The sequence below is a fragment of the Periplaneta americana genome, chromosome 2 (genome assembly GCF_040183065.1).
Source record: "Periplaneta americana isolate PAMFEO1 chromosome 2, P.americana_PAMFEO1_priV1, whole genome shotgun sequence".
Classification (NCBI taxonomy): domain Eukaryota; kingdom Metazoa; phylum Arthropoda; class Insecta; order Blattodea; family Blattidae; genus Periplaneta; species Periplaneta americana.
In genome coordinates, this window is record NC_091118.1 from 181,699,055 (window position 1) to 181,717,916 (window position 18,862).

The window sequence follows — 18,862 nt, forward strand, 5'->3', positions numbered from 1 at the left end:
AACTCTCCTTTCTAAGGTCGCCTCTAGGGTTACGAAGTTCTCAAAATGCCAATAAGAAACAGGATGAGGTCGAGCCTTGAGGTGTGATGTTTACCGGAAGAAAAATGCTCATAATTTGAGAGAACCACATATGCACACCATGCCTATTATACACTGTAATACTTTTGTAGTAGAAATATCTATTGCCCAGGCACTTGGAAATTCTCCATTCGCCTTCTATACTGTTTTCGCTGTAAGAAAAATTCTAATGTAAACACAAGCATGTTGCTGTCATACCCGTGATTGGCTCCCAGACGAAACACTCACATGACTCAGGAGAGTATAGTTCGTATTTGGAAACCATAATCTTGTATTATTTGAAAATAAAAAAACTGAATTCTAGTTAAATATGATGAAACATATAACTTCACTCATATGTAAAACGCTATGTAAAAGAAAAGCTAATTTTATATTTTATGTACTATGAACGCGGATGAATACCAACAGTAATACCGAGGTAGTCTGTTCTTGTAACAAGCTGGCGTTACTTGAGCTCGTAGTTGTTCACGTAAGCACGTGGTACTGAAGTATGACTTCTGCATCATCGATGTGTGTGGTTATTAAACATAAGAGTGGAAACTCTCTCAAAAGCGAGAAAAACAAATAGTCTTAAATGTATATAATTAGTTAAATGAGTTTTAATTACAGTAATTATAAAGTAAAAGTTTCCTAAGCAAACGGATGCATAGTAGTGAGGTTAGATCTACTTGACGAGTAACGGGAAATGTTTAACATGAAACAGAATGTACAACAGTAGGCGGGAACATGTACTGAGAATCTATGGCGCCAAACAGCGGCCAATGAAGCCTCACTTCAGTCACGTGCTATTGTTTACATTAGGATTTTTCTTACAGCGAAAAGATTATAGCTTCCTAGTATAATTATTTAGAGTCCGAATCCAAAAGATTTGATACCAAAACTGAACTTACTTACTTACTGGCTTTTAAGGAACCCGGAGGTTCATTGCCGCCCTCACATAAGCCTGTCATCGGTCCCTATCCTGTGCAAAATTAATCCAGTCTCTATCATCATATCCCACCTCCCTCAAATCCATTTTAATATTATCCTCCCATCTACGTCTCGGCCTACCCAAAGGTCTTTTTCCCTCAGGCCTCCCAACTAACACTCTATATGCATTTATGGATTCGCCTATACGTGCTACATGCCCTGCCCATCTCAAACGTCTGGATTTAATGTTCCTAATTTTGTCAGGTGAAGAATAAAATGCGTCATATGTGCCTCTAATAATTAATTTATGAAAAATAAAATCTCAAAATTGTTTACGGGAGAAAGTTTATTTATTAATAAAATACTGTTTATAAATTTGGAACTTTGCAACGTTTTACTGTTAAGTGTCCATTTAAGGTAACCTGGATCTCAGCTTTCGTACGATCTATGGAACATCTGTTCCTTTCAGCCCTCCACTTATTTTTCACAACAGAAAATAGCCTTTCCACATAGGCAATCGAACCTGGAATAGATAGGCACTAGATATCAACATTAAAATATATGGAACTTCAGTTAAATTGATTTCGGTAAAGAAACTGACCCATTTTGTATGACACACTTTGATTGTGTTGAATAGCTCCTATTTCAACCGTAATTGCTTTGTTTCTCCTCAGAACTCTACAATTAGTCACTCAGCTCTAGATGTCTAGTTACTTAATCACTACATACAGGATGTCCAAAAATACACGGCATAACTTCAGGAATGAATTCCTCATACGTAAACAATAAAAATAACTTATATCAACGTAGGGTCGGAAATGCTTGGTTCTCGAGTATTGAAGTTCATATTATACACTTCTGTTTTTATGGTACTACGAATGACGTCAGAGTAAACCTTCCACGTCAAAACATTAACATTTTTCTCTTCTGTAGGCCGAATATAGAAGTTTCACATCAAAATACTTTACGACTTGTAATGGTATTACAGAACAGATGATGTAAACCTTTTCTCAAGGTTAAACAAGTTTTATACAGTATATAATATAAGTGAACTTTAATTTATTATCCACTTTTCTAAATTCCAAGTACCGAGACGAACTGTGACATTACAACTCAATGCATCTAAATCTTGAAACAACTTTTTGTGCAGAAAATGGAAGCAATAAATGGAAATTCAATAAAGAGATGAAATCATCATTGCTTTTAAAGCTATTCAATTAAACTGGTCAAGACATTAAAGCCACAATTCAGACACGATACGATCATTTTTACACCAGGACTGAACAACATTTAAAGCCAATAGTAACAGATTTCGAACCATATGAGAAGTCTATTACAGGAATGAAATTACAGGGCACAATAAAACATTCTGTGCCTTGAACTGAAGATAGGCAATCAACTGTCGCATACCAGTTATCTTGCATGTCATGCGATGTCGAATGAACGAAGCAGGATGAAAATGGTCTTGCAGTACTGTTTTCAAAAACCTGGTTTCGTTGCCATTTCATCATTATAAAACATATTATTATGTAATGCATTTATATAATAATTCAATATTTCATCTAATTCTTCTTCTTTGTGATTGATCCCTCTAACATTCCAGGTAGTGTATGTGAACATATTTTGTTTTTTCCAATTTCGTTTAACCGTTGACTTGGTACTGCTTGTTTGAGGCTTGAAAGTAATGTAATTTTCCCTAAGATAGGTTACCAGCCTTATCGTTAGGTAGTCCAGTAGTGGGGCTGCCACTTTTAGCCTCTGGACAGGCTTGTAATGCAGCATTTCCTCTGCATGTGATGAAACAGTATACCTCTGTGTCTGTAACCGTTGTAACCAGTGATCTAACATTAAATACCTTACTCTATGCCGATGATCAAGTCATAATTTCCAATTCAGAGGATAATTTACAAAGAGGATTATATACATTAAATAAAATATTAAAAGATTTTAGGATCGAAATTTCAGCACATTTTTAGGACAAGACCCAGTCAGAAGTAAAATAATACACAATAACCAATGCCTCGAACAAGTACAAAATTTCAATTATCTGGGTTGTGAAATATCTTATCAAAATGAAAAAGATGTGAACAAGAAAATTACCAAATTTACACAAATTCTAGGAATAATAAACAATACATTAAAAGCTAAATTAGTATAAAAATCTACAAGAATGAAAATATATAAAACACTAGCATTACCCTCCCTTGTATACGGAAGCGAGATTTGGACATTAAAGAAAAAAGACATGAACAGAATCAAAGCAACGGAAATGAAATTTTTCAGGAGGACAGCAGGATATACTCTTTTAGACCGAAAAAGGAATGAAGAAATTTTAGAACAGTTAGAAGTAGAGTCAGTAGAAGAAAAAATCAACAGATACAAATTCAATTGGCTAGATCATGTAAAAAGAATGGAAAATTCAAGAATCCCAAAAATTATGATGCAGTATAAACCTAGATGACATCGTCGACTAGGAAGACCTTTTTGAAGACTGCTAGATGGGGCCGAAACAGGTCTACAGAGGCCTAATTCGTGAAGGATGATGATGATGATGATTTATATAATAATACAGAACATATAATACAGAATAATAATCAGCCTGCAGAATATAATTACAATACAAATAGAAATAAAATAATACATCAATATAAAAAAGAGGATACAGTAATTTGAGGAATGAACAGCGCTCGTGTTCGGTCGCAGTTCAGATATATTATTAATATAAGAGGAATATATAAATAAAATAAAATACATACTAAAAGTAAAATTAGAGCTACAATGAAATTACATAATATAATATTAACATAGAGAAGAATAATATCGTACGTGAATCAACTAGGGCAACTTATGAAATTTATTATTATTAGACAGTGAATGCAGGATGACTTATCATTGCATGTAGGTGCACATTTACTATATGTTAAATTTTTGCATTCAGACCATTGGCTCAACAGGTTTTAAGCGTAAACAGACGACGTCAACATGCTACTGTATCTCCGTACAGTCAGAAGGAAAAGAAAAATAACGTACTGTAGTACGTACCTTGCAAGGTTCGGTCCTCGTCATCATTGATGCAATTACCAGCGTTGCAGTAAACGACGATATATTCTCGTAAGTTGTCGAAGCTGAATCGTCTTCGCCTATCGCTTAAACAGTGTTTGTATTGAGAGAATTTCTGAAGAAAACCTCTAAAATGGGGATCACTCAATTTCTTTAGAGGAATATTTGTACTGAGCATCATGTTGCACGTGTCGTTAGACCCGCACAACTAAATGATGATGATGATGTAGATGGTTCCTCAGATTTCATTTCAACGCATTTCCTGTGCGATGTACTGTTGCAATGTTTCTCTATAGCCTGAGTTGTTCTGGTTTTTATTTCAATTTTAAATACATTACACACGATATTGTCTTCGTTAATACATAAAATGTCACTCTCATACTTCTTAATTGCATTTCGTATCTCTGAGCGAATTTAACGTTTTGCCATTATGAATGGATCAGCACAACATATTCAACGCGTACTAAATACTTGAGCAGGATAACACAACTGCACACATTGCGTTGCAATGTTACTATTCGTTTTGTACGCTGCTGTACTCGCCAGGTACACAAAAGACGGACGGCGCGGCACGTGCCATATACTCTGATACGAAACAACTTCACTTTTCCTTAACACATCCCGCATCCACTGTCTAATTATTATCCATCAAGTCTGGTCTTAATTTTTTAACATTCTGTATGTTTTTTTTTTTGTTACTAATGGCAGGTACTTGACTTTTCGTCATTCACCCATATGAAGCTAGTTGTGTAGACGAATTTACCGACACAGTCGTTGCCCAAGGTGCGCCATACGAGGCTGGTCTACGTACACCAGCAACGAGATGAGATGATGATGGAAATTTTTGTTGGAATACCACAGGGGAACCGAACCTTCCGCAGGAAACTTCTGTGTTATCTGGACCACGGACTTGCCCAACACAAGTTATAAATCCGGGGTACGCCAGGGATCGAAGCTGGGTCCACATGATTTATAAGTTCAGCGCTCTAGTCACTAGACAATCGTGGCGACACATTCTGTATGTTTAAACGTCTATATTTTCAAGGGCGGGCTTTACTGCGTGGCCTTTCTATCAACTGACAGTAAATGGATAAAATTCTCTGTATGTGGGGGCCGGCACAATTGGCAACAGCGCAAGACAGCGTACCAACAACTGATAAACACTTTCATCCCAAACAAGATTCGAACAAATGACGATGACATCTCCGTAGAGTTAAGGCAAGGTACTTGGTTGCTGCTAGATGTTTTTCCAATGTTTCGTGACTGCTTTATTAAACTTTACCACAGTTCCAGAAACTTCCTCCCACCTGGAATTCGCTCTTGATTTATGGCTAACAAAACTGCGTAAGGACGAAGTAGCCCGTGTTTTACTGTTTCCCCATTCATCAAGCAACACTTGTATTGATGACTTCGAAGAACCAACGAAACCTTTGTTAGGGTTTAATTTATATCAATTTTATGGTGCGTGCAAACCGCTAAGTTACGACTCATTTTCTTACGGTCACGCACATTACGACACAAAGGCAGGCAAAACAAACTCCCACGTCAGTGCTAATCAATTGCCAAGCCACACACGCGCCAATTAATTACTGCTTATGCTTCCTCAACATAAATATTACTGGCGCAGAGAGCTCAATGGGTAACGAAAAGCCTTAACAATGACTGAGAGCCACGGTCGTCAGTTCGAATCGAGACTTGCGCATTGGTGTTCGTCCATTGTTAATGTAATGTCTTGCTTTTTATCTGCAGACCCGATAGACGTGCTAACCTCATAGTACAGGCCCGGTGTGGGGCTAATGTGAACGTAGACAGACTAGCTAGATTAAGATAAATTTGGATAGATGGATCGACAGATTTGAATGGATGGATAAATTTGGATGGATGGATGGATAGATAGATGTGGGTGGATGGATGGATAGATTTTATTTATTTTATTTTTATTTTATTTTAATGTAATGTCTTGCTTTTTATCTGCAGACCCGATAGTCGTGCTAACCGCATAGTACAGGCCGGTGTGGGGCTAATGTGAACGTAGACAGACTAGCTAGATTAAGATAAATTTGGATAGATCGATCGATAGATTTGAATGGATGGATAAATTTGGATGGATGGATGGATAGATAGATGTGGGTGGATGGATGGATAGATTTTATTTATTTTATTTTTATTTTATTTTAATGTAATGTCTTGCTTTTTATCTGCAGACCCGATAGTTGTACTAACCGCATAGTACAGGCCCGGTGTGGGGCTAATGTGAACGTAGACAGACAAACTAGATTAAGATAAATTTGGATAGATGGATCGATAGATTTGAATGGATGGATAAATTTGGATGGATGGATGGATGGATGGATGGATAGACAGACGTGGGTGGATGGATGGATAGATTTTATTTATTTTATTTTATTGGGTTATTTTACGACGCTGTATCAACATCTAGGTTATTTAGCGTCTGAATGAAATGACGGTGATAATGCCGGTGAAATGAGTCCGGGGTCCAGCACCGAAAGTTACCCAGCATTTGCTCGTATTGGATTGAGGGAAAACCCCGGAAAAAACCTGAACCAGGTAACTTGCCCCCACCGGGATTCGAACCCGGGCCACCTGGTTTCGCGGCCAGACGCGCTGACCGTTACTCCAAAGGTGTGGGTGGATAGATTTGGATGGATGAATTTTGATGACTGGATGGACAGATTTGGATGGATGGATGGATTTGGATGGATGATTTTGATGAATGGATGGATAGATTTGGATGGATGGACGGATTGGTAGATTCGGATGGGTGGAAGGATTTTGATGGATAGATTTGGATGGATTGATTTAGATGGAAGGATAGATTTGGATGGATGAACAGATGGATAGATTTGGATGAACGGATGGATGAATAGATTTGGATGGATGGATGGATAGATTTTGATGGATGGATGAATGAATAGATAAATAGATTTGAATGGATGGATGGATAGATTTGGATTTATGAATTTTGCCAGTCTAATGAGGAATAAAATTTATTTTTATGAATTCTGACTTCACAGGCAAGAGTGATCTAAAGTTATAGGTCAATTGTTAAAGCTATGAAATAAAATATTTTATTTCATGTTAAGGACTAATATATATATATATATATATATATATATATATATATATATATATTAGCATGTTAAGGACTATATATATATATATATATATATATATATATATATATATATATATATATGAAGAGTCCACTGCAAGAATGATGGATGTCATTTGGAATACATTTTGCAGGAGAAGCAATTGAAAGTTTGAAATGCTTAGCGCTCAAAGCTGAACTGTGATTTTCCGATCATTACTGGACAATGACTATCAGTGTTAATGCCATATAACTCTCTATGTACATTCTATATGTCTTAAGCTATGCAGTGACAGTCTTGGTTCATTTTCGACAAGAAAGTGACATCCATCATTCTTGCAGTGGACTCTTCATATATGCAGCAATAAAAATAAATCATTTTTTTAATTACAAAAAAATGCTGGTGGTAGAAAAGTTCTGACTTCATTTTTGGAATCAGATGACATTACTTAAGAAACATCAGAAATTCTACATTTAGTAAAATCATCGTTGACCAATGTTTAACTAATTCCCAAGTTATTTACTGCATCGATATGACGTCAGGGCGGAATCTTCGACATCAACCATTCTGCGCATGCGTCGTATGTATAATTTATTATAAGAAAACATAGAACAACCGACGTCAAAGAAACAAATAAAGCCTAAGTAAGAAACAGGTACAACAACCGGCACAATAAACCGATAGGCTGCACTGTATTGATTGGCTAACAAAACAAAAAGCTGTGAAGTTAGACAATTTAGCAACGACTACAGTGTGTTACAAAATACTTGTCACTCACCTGGCAGTGATGCTTGATAGGACGGCTGCATGAAGATCGGAGCGTTGTCGTTGACGTCGGTGACCCTGATGGTGAGCACAGTGTGGGCCGCGTGGGCAGTGTCCGAGGCCGTTACTCGCAGCCGGTATTCGCGTCGAGTCTCGAAATCCAGACGTCGGGCTAGTGTGACTTTGCCGCTGAACCTGTCGATGCTGAAGACACCTAACCCGGAGGCCTCTGACCCGCTGCTGCCCCCCTCGCCGTCGTTGTCGGCCGAGAACCCGTACGTGAGTGAGGGGTTGGTGTCCACGTCGTTCGCAGTGACGGCAGTTAGCACTGTACCGACCTCCGTGCCTGCAAGTGAACAAGTTAAATCAGCTTATTACTTCCGCACTCAATGTAGTAATTATACACCTAGAGCAGGCCTTTAATGCACCTCATTAAAGTACACCTATTCATTAAAGTTCAGGTGTTCCACCAATCAGAAAGCACCATTGTAGCAATATGAAAGCGCAAGTATCGATTATTCCCGGATATGCAATCGAAAAACAACTAGCGAAACGTCACGGAAGCTGGAAATCCAATACTGTCGCAGAAGGTTATGTTCTGTTACTATAATAATTAGCGTTTAATCGTAAATAATATTCAAATAAATTCAATTTGTCATCTCGTTTTTCAATGTCTAAATCAATTTCAAGGTTATATCAAGATTAATGTTTATTTTACTCTCTAGATTATATCAAGTTTGTTTCTCGGAAAAAATCAATACTTTCGCGTCTGCGCACATCTCACAATTTACGAGCTATTGCCCAAGGTCAGTTCCGCTCCTCAGTCAGATAAGAATAAAATGAATACTTCTGAATAATTTCAAGTTAGATATATGGTCGTATGAAACTTGACTATAATGGTAATTAAGACGCTCGTATGAAAATTATCAAACTCGCTTGCGCTCGTTTCATAAATATACTCGCGTCTTAATTGCTACCATTATAGGCTCGTTGCATAATGTACTATTATCTTATGCCTACCCAGCATCATGATGAATTTGTGAAGCTAAGATACGTAGCGAAATCCGATACTAAAAACCAGCTATAGAGGCTGGAAGTATCACTGTACTGAAACTCCGTTGAGTGGATGATCGTTCACCTCTGTCGAGGTATGTGGACCTGAGGCCAGCAGCTGTCTGGTAGGCTCCAGCCTTTCAAGAGCTGACGTACCACGGATTATTATTTTTATTATTTTAGGATAGCCATAACCTCAAAAGGATTATTTATTTATTTATTTATTTATTTATTTATTTATTTATTTATTTATTTATTTAACCTGGTAGAGATAAGGCCATCAGACCTTCTCTTCTGATCTACCAAGGAATCATAACTACAATACGAAGAATACAATTACAATTAATATTAAATTTACAATTACAATAAAAATCGAAGCACAAAAAGATTGCCTGATTAAAAAAGGCTAGGCAATTTATTGTAGAAGTTAATAACAAAGAACATGTATAATAGAATGTACAGAGTGATTGAAAAGCTTCAGTAATTTTTACTCTCAGATCATCAATGTTCCTGGGTTTCTGTGAATAGACAATGTCTTTAACAAAACCCCACACGAAGAAGTCAGGAGGGGTTAGATCTGGGGAGTTTGGGGGCCAAGCCAAGAGATAGCTGCTTCTCGTACTGGGTTTCGCCTGCGACCTCCTGCATGTTCTTTTTTTTTTTAACACAGAACCTGTTTCTACAAATGTTCGATACAACAACATTATGGAATCGTATTTAGGTACATTATGCACGCCATATTCACATCGAAATTCCCTTTGAACTCTTTTAATCGCTTGGGATTAGCCTCGACTGACCATTAGGAACTTCGGTGGTATATTGGTCAGAACAAGCTTATTTCAGAGTTTGTAGTTTGTTGCAATATACCTCCTCCTTTCTCACTCCACAGGAAGAAGTCACATGCTGTGAGATCAGGACTTCGTGCTGGTCATTCATGAGAAGAGAAGAGAAGAGAAGAGAAGAGAAGAGAAGAGAAGAGAAGAGAAGAGAAGAGAAGAGAAGAGAGGAGAGGAGAGGAGAGGAGAGGAGAGGAGAGGAGAGGAGAGGAGAGGAGAGGAGAGGAGAGGAGAGGAGAGGAGAGGAGAGGAGAGAAGAGAAGAGAAGAGAAGGGAAGGGAAGGGAAGGGAAGAGAAGGGAAGAGAAGAGAAGAGAAGAGAAGAGAAGAGAAGAGAAGAGAAGAGAAGAGAAGAGAAGAGAAGAGAAGAGAAGAGAAGAGAAGAGAAGAGAAGAGAATCTTAACCAGTATGAATTCGACATTTGCCTTCGCATGTATAATTATCTTCGGACTGGATAAAATCACGCTTCCTGCGATGTCTTCAGGCGTCATGGCTGGTATTGAGTCAACACTCTGGAGAAATTCCCAGCAGATAAATGAACAGTTATTTCGCTAAGGACATGGAGAATGCCCAACGTTCAGAAGAGCCGAACAAAAGCTTCGAAGTACAGCTAGACGCAATATTGATCAGTTAATCTTCAACCGACCAATAAATTAAAATCACTTACTGGTCGACGCAAGTACAGGGGATTAATGTACCGAGTCTATAATATAGACGCAACTCTTCTTTTCCGTTTAGAAATTAGATACAAACTGTGATAATAAATATTCATGTTATAGGCGGAACTCAAACCCGCCTCCCTTTCCGATAAGAGCCTCCAAGGGAAAAGACACACGTTCGTATATCCCCCGTCGACCGAATAATAGCTTGATATACTATAATCTTTCATGCGTTGACATGCTTGAATCTAGCTTCAGGGTGGAAGATGCAGAAGAGGAGGAGGGATGGGGCTTTTTTTTTTACCCAAACTTCTTTTACCTCAACAAATAATTACAATATTTCCTGACGTGTAGGCCTAAGTTACATGTCGTATTCTGTACATAACACATTAATGAAATGATAAACTGTGGCAGTAAAAACCGCCTGGCTGCCGAAATTATTTGACAGCCATTATAAGTGGTCCATATCTTGGGGATTTATGGTATAACGACCTGTAACAACGAGCGTTTATCGTCGTCGGTTGCAGTAACTGAAAACTTTATTAATGACCTACCTCAAAACCTTTATGTAATCATGTGGGAGTTTGGAGCATTGGTTTGTGGACTCAAGTCACTTCCTTCGCGCAGAAACAAGTCCCTAACTGTTCTACTGAAAAGCAGTGGCGGCTCGTTGAGTTTATTTGTATAGGTCAATTTCATCAACTTCTTCATGAAGCCTCTGTAACTAAACATGATTTAATTTAAAGAGCGAAATTAAAGCCAATTAAGTTTGTCTGCATTTCATCACTGTTATCAAGATTTAAAATAAAATCAATCAGATTGTTTCTTTAAGCTTTTCACACGCCTTCTTATTTTACAGTAAAATATATGCAAGATGATTCACGAATTTTTACCATCACTTAGGGAGGGCCTTCCTTAGGTCGAATGGAGCAAAAAATATAAATAAAAAGGCAATAAGTCGGTTATTTAACGATGCTGTATCAATTACGATAGAATTGACAATAAACGAGATTGTTTGACCACAGTATAGAGAACATACAGTAAAGACACCTAAGCCATTTCGTGGGAACAAATTCTGAGTGCGCATGTCACGAAACCGGGTGTATTATCTGGAACCTCCACCAGATGGATCTCCATCTACGACAGGTCTGGCATAATTTAATATTAACTGAAAACATTCATTACTCATCTTTTAATAATTTTAAGGACATGAGGCAAAGGAATGGCAATATAACCATACTAATAATTACCTCCGTATGCAATCATCATGAAAATATTCGCTAATTGACGCTAACGTTCAAATCACTATTTGAGGCTTATGTTGGTAAAACTGATCCAAGTACAACATAATACATCATGGCGTCCGTTACGGTGAAGTGCGAACATGAACGTCAACAATGGATATAAGTATTTTGACTTCCTAGCGACATAATATTAATGATAGATAATATACATACAAGATTATTCGTATTACTGACCAATAAAATAAATAAATAAATAAATATTTTACTAATATTTTGATAGTGGTTTGATACTAGCGAAATAGTTGAATTCAATGAGAACTAGACCTTACTGAGCTTGAATTTAGTACCAACAACATCAAAGGTGCCGACAAGAGTTGTCCCTACTGATTCTTTTTATACTGTGGTTTGACAAGATGAGACAGAGGATTCGCTATAAATTACCTGACATTCGCCATACGGTCGGGACTAGGAAAAACCCAATCCAGGTAATCAGCCCGAACGGGAATCGAACGCACGCCCGAGGGAAACTCCGAATCTTCAGGTAAACCCTCTATCGCCTAAGCTACATCGGTGGCTACACGGCAACTTGATGTCCCAGATGTGTGCTGACTCCATGTCACGGAAATTCCAGAGTACAAATATCCAGCGGTATCATAAATATGTGGCTTCGGAGTATATCCTCATGAAAGATGGAAAAGGGAAAATGCAGGGAACTGCAATGCCGACTTATCTCCCGCTCTGCAGCAGTGTTGCATGGACTGTACACCCGCTGTGGCAGATAATGCATTTTTCATTGGCCAAGACCTCACACGAGATAGTACTAAAGTCAGTTCCTCAATCTTGTTTCTAAAACGACAGCTATACAAGCATTGTGCGGCCATCTTGATTGTAGAGTTAACATGTCTGCACTGCAATCACAACTTGAGAATCGGAATTAAGCCTGTATGGTAGGGGATCAGACAAGAATAGCTGCGTCCTTTTGGGTATTCAATTATTCTATGAACAGAGCCTACAAATAACTACTAACACGACGATTGTCCTCCTTCAAAATGCTTTTAAATGACATAACGATTTAATTAACATATCAACGGTATGAGGGAAAAGTCCATCAACAAAAAATAAAAGAGCTTTTGGTGCCATTTAGGGACGATGTCTGCAGCAAGGCTTTGGATTGGTTCATATATCCCTACCTATTGTAAATAATTTTCCATTATAAGAGAATCTTCCACATCAGGTCGATAATTTGTAAGACATTAAAGGGGGAGGTACACCACTGGCCTTGAAAAATTGAGTGAAATTCATTATTTTTATATCTCAGCTACTATAAAAGCTAAATGAACAAAACTTTTCATGCTTAATATACATAAATTACACTTTATAAAACACTATTCAGAATATTAAAATACCTAACACTTACCTGTAAAAATAATATCAAATTTGCATATTTTTACAACCGTAAAGTATTTACATAACAAAATATACAATTAATTAAATATCTGCATGATTCTTTTACTGGAATGTTTTAAAGACCTACATCATATTCTGAATAGCGTTTTATAAATTGTAATGTATGCATATTAAACATGAAAAGTTTTGTACATTTAGCTTTTATAGTAGCTGAGATATAAAAAAAAAATAATTTCACTAAATTTCTGCAGGCCAATTGTATATCTACCCCTTTAAATTGTGTAAACGAACAATCTTTGGAGTAAAGGATTATTTGCACTTATAGCAGAGGTTACCACTCATGATACTTTCTCTCTCGTCTTGTTTGTTTTCTCCTACATTTCTTCATTTTCTTTTCTTCTTTCTACCCTTTTCCATCGTCTTCTTTATTTTCATATTCCAATTTCTTCCTCATTTTATTCTATTTCTTTTCTATCTTTTTTTCTCTCCAATATCTAATTTTCCCATTCTTTTTTATTTACTTTCTCTCCTTTTCCCCTTTTCTCCATCTTCTTCAATCCTGTCTCCTCCAGTCTTTTATCGCCTTATTTTCTGACGTAGAACTACTTCTTTCTTCTCACTAGATATGGAGAATAACTTAGAATTGACAGTCACATAAAATTCAACCCCGTCTTTGTTCACCGTAACTTCAACTTATTTTGTCTTTCCATCCTTTTCCTTTTTTGTCCTCTCTTCATCGTGCTTTTCTTGTCTTCCCTTCCTTCTTCTAGCCTTCCCCTTATTCTCCTAGTCTTCTCCTTCCTCTCCTTGTGTTCTCGTTTTCTTCCCCTCGTTCTCCTTGTCTTTCTCCTGTTCTCCTTGTCTTTCCCTTGTTCTCCATACCATACCTTTGTTCTCCTTACCATCTCCTCGTTTTCCTCATCTTCCCGTTATACTTGCATTCTACCTGTTTTCCTTCTACTCTCCACGTTTCATTTCTCGACCCACCCACACTTTGTTCAAGATAAACATATTCAGGATAATGAAACTATGCACCTCTTGTACCCCGTGTAGTTAGCACTATGTAAAGATATGCAGAACTGTGAAGCATGATTGCATTTTAAGTTCCATTTACGTAATCTTTTTTCCCCTTCGTTTCCTAATCTTCTTCACTTCCGTTTCTTACTTTTTCTCATTCTCTCACCTTCTTTTTATCTTCATATTTTTCTTCTTTTTCAATAATTATTATTCTCATACTTTTATTTTACTTTCTCTTCTTCACCTGCTTCTTTTCTCCTTTTCCTTCTTTTCATTCTTTCTTCCCTTTCCTCCTTTGTTTATATCTTCCATTCTCGGTATTTTACTTCGTTATCTCTCCTTTTTCCCTCACCTTTTTCTGTTTGTAATCTTTGCTTCTCTTCCTTCTCATCTTCTCTTCTTCCTACTCTTCCTGTTGTACTCCTCTTCCCTATGTGTCCAGACTTTATCCATCTTGTACAAACAATACCTAATAATTATTATTTTATGTTAACTACATAATGCAGGAGAAAACCAGAACAAAATATACAACTAGAGCCCGGATGTTTAGGCATTTATCTTGGTTAAAAGTATTAAAAATAGTAAAAATAGACCGTGAAATAGGCATTTATTATTCATGGAAACAGACAAAAATAGACAAATACTTAATAAACTATCCCAGACGGTATTCACTTTCCTTGGTTATGTCACAACAAGATGCTTTTTTAAGTTGTCAACTGTCATAGTGAGCCGCCTGTCAGAGAGAACGTTTTTCATGGTGGAAAAAGATATTTCTACTTCTACTAAAGTGATTGGAGCAAACTTAAAAGAGACTATATCTTTCTGTCCCTACTTTCTTTCAGAGATCGGGAAAAACCGGTTGTGTATTGTCTCAAAAAGAGAGGTGTGAGAAGGGATTAGAGACTTCAAAGTACGCGTGACTTGTGCATGCAAGCGACAACAGTAACGGGACCTGGAGACTTGCTTTTAATACTTCCCTCATCCCCTTTATTTCGCTGGTAAACCTCGAAGTGACCTGAGCACTGAGGGTTATACTATTCAAATATCTTTGTTAAGTGACATAAAAGATGGAATCGGTAGGGGAGAAAAGTTTACGACTTCTTGGAAACATATATATTGCTGAAGAATAAGATTCTCAGCAAATATTTGTATGAGGTGAATATATTTTTTTTAATTTGTACAACCGTTCTTTTTTTGTTCTTTTATATAATTTATGTGCGGTTTATTTTAAACGCATTAAAAATATAGAAAATGTACAATAACGACGTAAAAAGACTAAAAGAGTCATTTTACCTTAAAATAGGCAATGGGAGTTACAATAGGCAAAAAAGGCAAAATAAAAATTGGGCCTATCGTCCCTAAATGTGCGGAAACGTGTTTACCTCTAATAGGTCTTTCATACATAAACTCAGCTTAAAATAGGCATTTTGCCTAACATCCGGGCTCTATATATACTGTAATATTGGAGATTGCAATAAAAATAACACGATACAGAGAATCCAAGAAAATACGCGAGAGTTGGTAACACCACGACAATATTGTCACGTCCCTACCACATCACACTAAGCCACACAGCAAGGGTTACAATAAAATATACAGAAGTACTGTATTAAAAGTATACTAATATTATTATTCCGACCGCATTCCCCTTTGTAGTTCCTACCCTGGTATTTCCAGCAAAAGCCCTAAACTGCCATTGACATCACAGTACGTGTATTTACGATCAAATAAACGTCAAACAGTTTAACAGACGTCAACTATCAACATAACAATTAGATATAAAGGGATGGGCGGGATGGATTTACATACGCATTCAGGCGACAGAAATGACGACACTGGTAAAACGGCGATTGAATAGGAGGCATTCCGGTCATAAAAATAGCACGGGCAACGTGACGTGCTGTAGGATCAGTTTCTAGTAGGGCATTGAAATCTCCCGCCTTTGTGTTACACTAATTGAGATCAAAAACAACTCTAGATGAAAGAATCAGCATCAAGTTGAAAACTTCATTTATTTCTATGTAATGTTTTGTTGGTCAATTGTAATATTGTAAATAAAAGTGTGGCAACTGTGGAGCAATGAAACGAACATTAAGCAATTCAGTCGCCTTTGGTAATCAAGTGGCTATCGTTATTGACTCTGGAAAAGTCCTAAGCATGCGTCGTAAGAGGCTATCGGGGAATGCTAGGAATGGCGATGGGATAAAGCCCGAACGGAATGTCGTATGCCTAGTGTGAGGAAACGGGAGAAACCCGAAAAAAAATCCCAACTGAATTCTTGTCCGCCACGATTGTTAGGTAGTATATTATGCATTTTCCAAAGAAAAAATTTAGTCCTAACCAAAACGCGAATCCGGACCGCCTAATGGTCTAGGCCAGTGGTTTCCATATATATATATTTTTTTTTAATTTAAGGGGGATACATGAGCTTTAAGTACTTTTACGCACCGAAAAATTGATGAAATTCGGTATTTTGTTTCTCCAGCAATGACTAAATCTGTAACCTTGAAATTTTATATGCTGAATATACACTACTTTTGCCATTGTATAGTATTTTCAGATTTAGTGTAACTGTTACTGTTACTGGTTATTACAAATACAAAATGGCATCACAGCAGCTAACAAAATCATAACTGCGTATTACATTTTATATGATATACTTTCCACATAAAAAAGTAAATCCATGGCCCTACAGCCCATGAAGGGCCAAGATCGACCAGCCGGCTGCTGCTCTCACGTCCACATGCCGAAGCAGAGGTGGACGATCATCCAACCAGTATGGAGGTATCGTGTGGTTTGCACGATGATCCCCCCAGACGTTAAAGCTGGCTTGTGAAACCGGATTTCGCTACCTATCGTAGTTCCCCAAGTGCATCACGGCGCTAGGTGGGCACCGGTCCCATACACTGGCCGAAATTTCATGAGAAAATTTCTTCCCCCACGAGGACTCGAACCAGCGCGCATTCCGCAACGTGAGTCCTAGGCAGGATGCCTTAGACCACGACGCCACGGCGAAACTATCCACATATCAAAACTAATTTTAAGACTTTTTTTTTTTAATTTATTGCTTTTCCACCATATATAACATCACCTTGAAAACTCTGTACATTATAGCTTTAAAAATGACGTCACAACAACTGACATGGGCATAAAAATTCGCATTAAAATTCATGTAATATATTTTTCACATATCAAAGTGTAGTAAAAAGCAATTTTTTTAATTCATTGCTTTTTCACCAGATTAAAACCATTCTTTCTCCTTAAAATTCCTGATCCGAAGCGTAAGTTCTAAATCCCTCTTGAGTTGGTTACATGTTTGGATATTTTTCGTAGTTTTTCTCAAGTGTATGACACTCCTCGCTCTCATCAGGCTATCACAAATACCCTTAACGTGAAGTAATGTCACAGTTGATAAAAAACGTTAAATAACCAATTAATAAAAACAGAGACAGAAAGAATATATTCCTTGTCGGAAATCGAACATAGGTACTCTGAAACTGGAGTAGAATACACTGTCACTTGATCTAAAACGGAGAACTAACTTAGATTCAAACAATCAGACGACAATGAGATTCTACTGACAAGTTTTCGAGTTGACGTCAAGTATAAAAACGAAATTGAAGAAGAAGTATCTCTCTGCAGGACAAACACGATCCTGCAGCTATGGAAACAACCAGTTAATTAATTCATTAGCTGCTTAGTTACGGTCGCTACGCAATGATATCTCTGTTAAGAGCCGGTCTCTCGTGGAGTATCTAGTGGATGATCAGATCGTGGCGATCCCGTAGGCAGATATCGTGATTTACAACGGCTCTGCCGATCTCTGTTCCATCATTTCCGCATTCGAATCCAGAACACGACATGAATGTTTGCATGTAATGGCTTTTTATCCACTTTTTGTATTTTAGGTCTTTTTGTATCCTTCACAAAGACATACATAACCTGCGAAACAAGGTCTATCGGCTCTCATGTAGAATGATATATATTTATTATTCTTACCTACACCCTAACTTAGCTCAGTCAAAACGGGACCGAAACATAATCCCAGTCGGAAGAGGCCGATTTCCTAACAGCTTGTTTCGTTTTGTTTTGAGACGCATGGGTACACTAGAAGCTGATAATGTATTGTGTCCGCCCTCATATTTCCTCCTTGCGGCCGACATAAGTCCTTATGGTGCAGTGAAATATTCTGCAGATGAATATGTCCGTAAAGATAGGTCTAGACAATTTGTGAAGAGGAAATAGTTTGTCAGTAAATTTTGTCTGGACTTCTCTCACTCTGGATAGGATTGTTTTAGCGGTAAAGGAAAAACAATAATAATTCCTAATGTTATTAAAATTTATTGCCGTGGGCGGGTATTAAAATTCCAAATAGTGACCACAATGCAAATCATTAGCCTGAAAGTAAGCATTATTATTATTATTATTATTATTATTATTATTATTGATTATTTATTTTTTATGAAATCATTGAGGGTGATAATGACTATGAATTAATCAATTATAAGCAATATCAGTCTTCGTATTCCTGCTAAGATTTCCGATCTAAAGATGTATAAAATATGCTAATTTGCATGGATTGAACTTGGATCCATTTAATGTCTATATACTTTTTGGAGTTTTATGTCATTTGTTATTAATTTATGTCTTTTGTTTAGATATGTATTATAACAATATTCTCGTTATCTTTTATATCTTTGTAATACTATTTAGGGGCCTAT

The 18,862-nt window shown here is 37.2% G+C and overlaps 1 protein-coding gene across 2 annotated transcripts in view; it reads right to left on the minus strand.

Moving 5' to 3' along the window:
- The window catches only part of LOC138694887 (protein dachsous-like), a 378,336-nt gene that overhangs the window by 41,736 nt on the left and 317,738 nt on the right, over positions 1 to 18,862 (minus strand). For both annotated transcript variants that reach the window (XM_069819056.1, XM_069819055.1), the window contains exon 13: positions 7,939 to 8,271. In XM_069819056.1, coding sequence (XP_069675157.1) covers positions 7,939 to 8,271 — 333 coding nt within the window. The remainder of the gene's footprint in view (positions 1 to 7,938; positions 8,272 to 18,862) is intronic.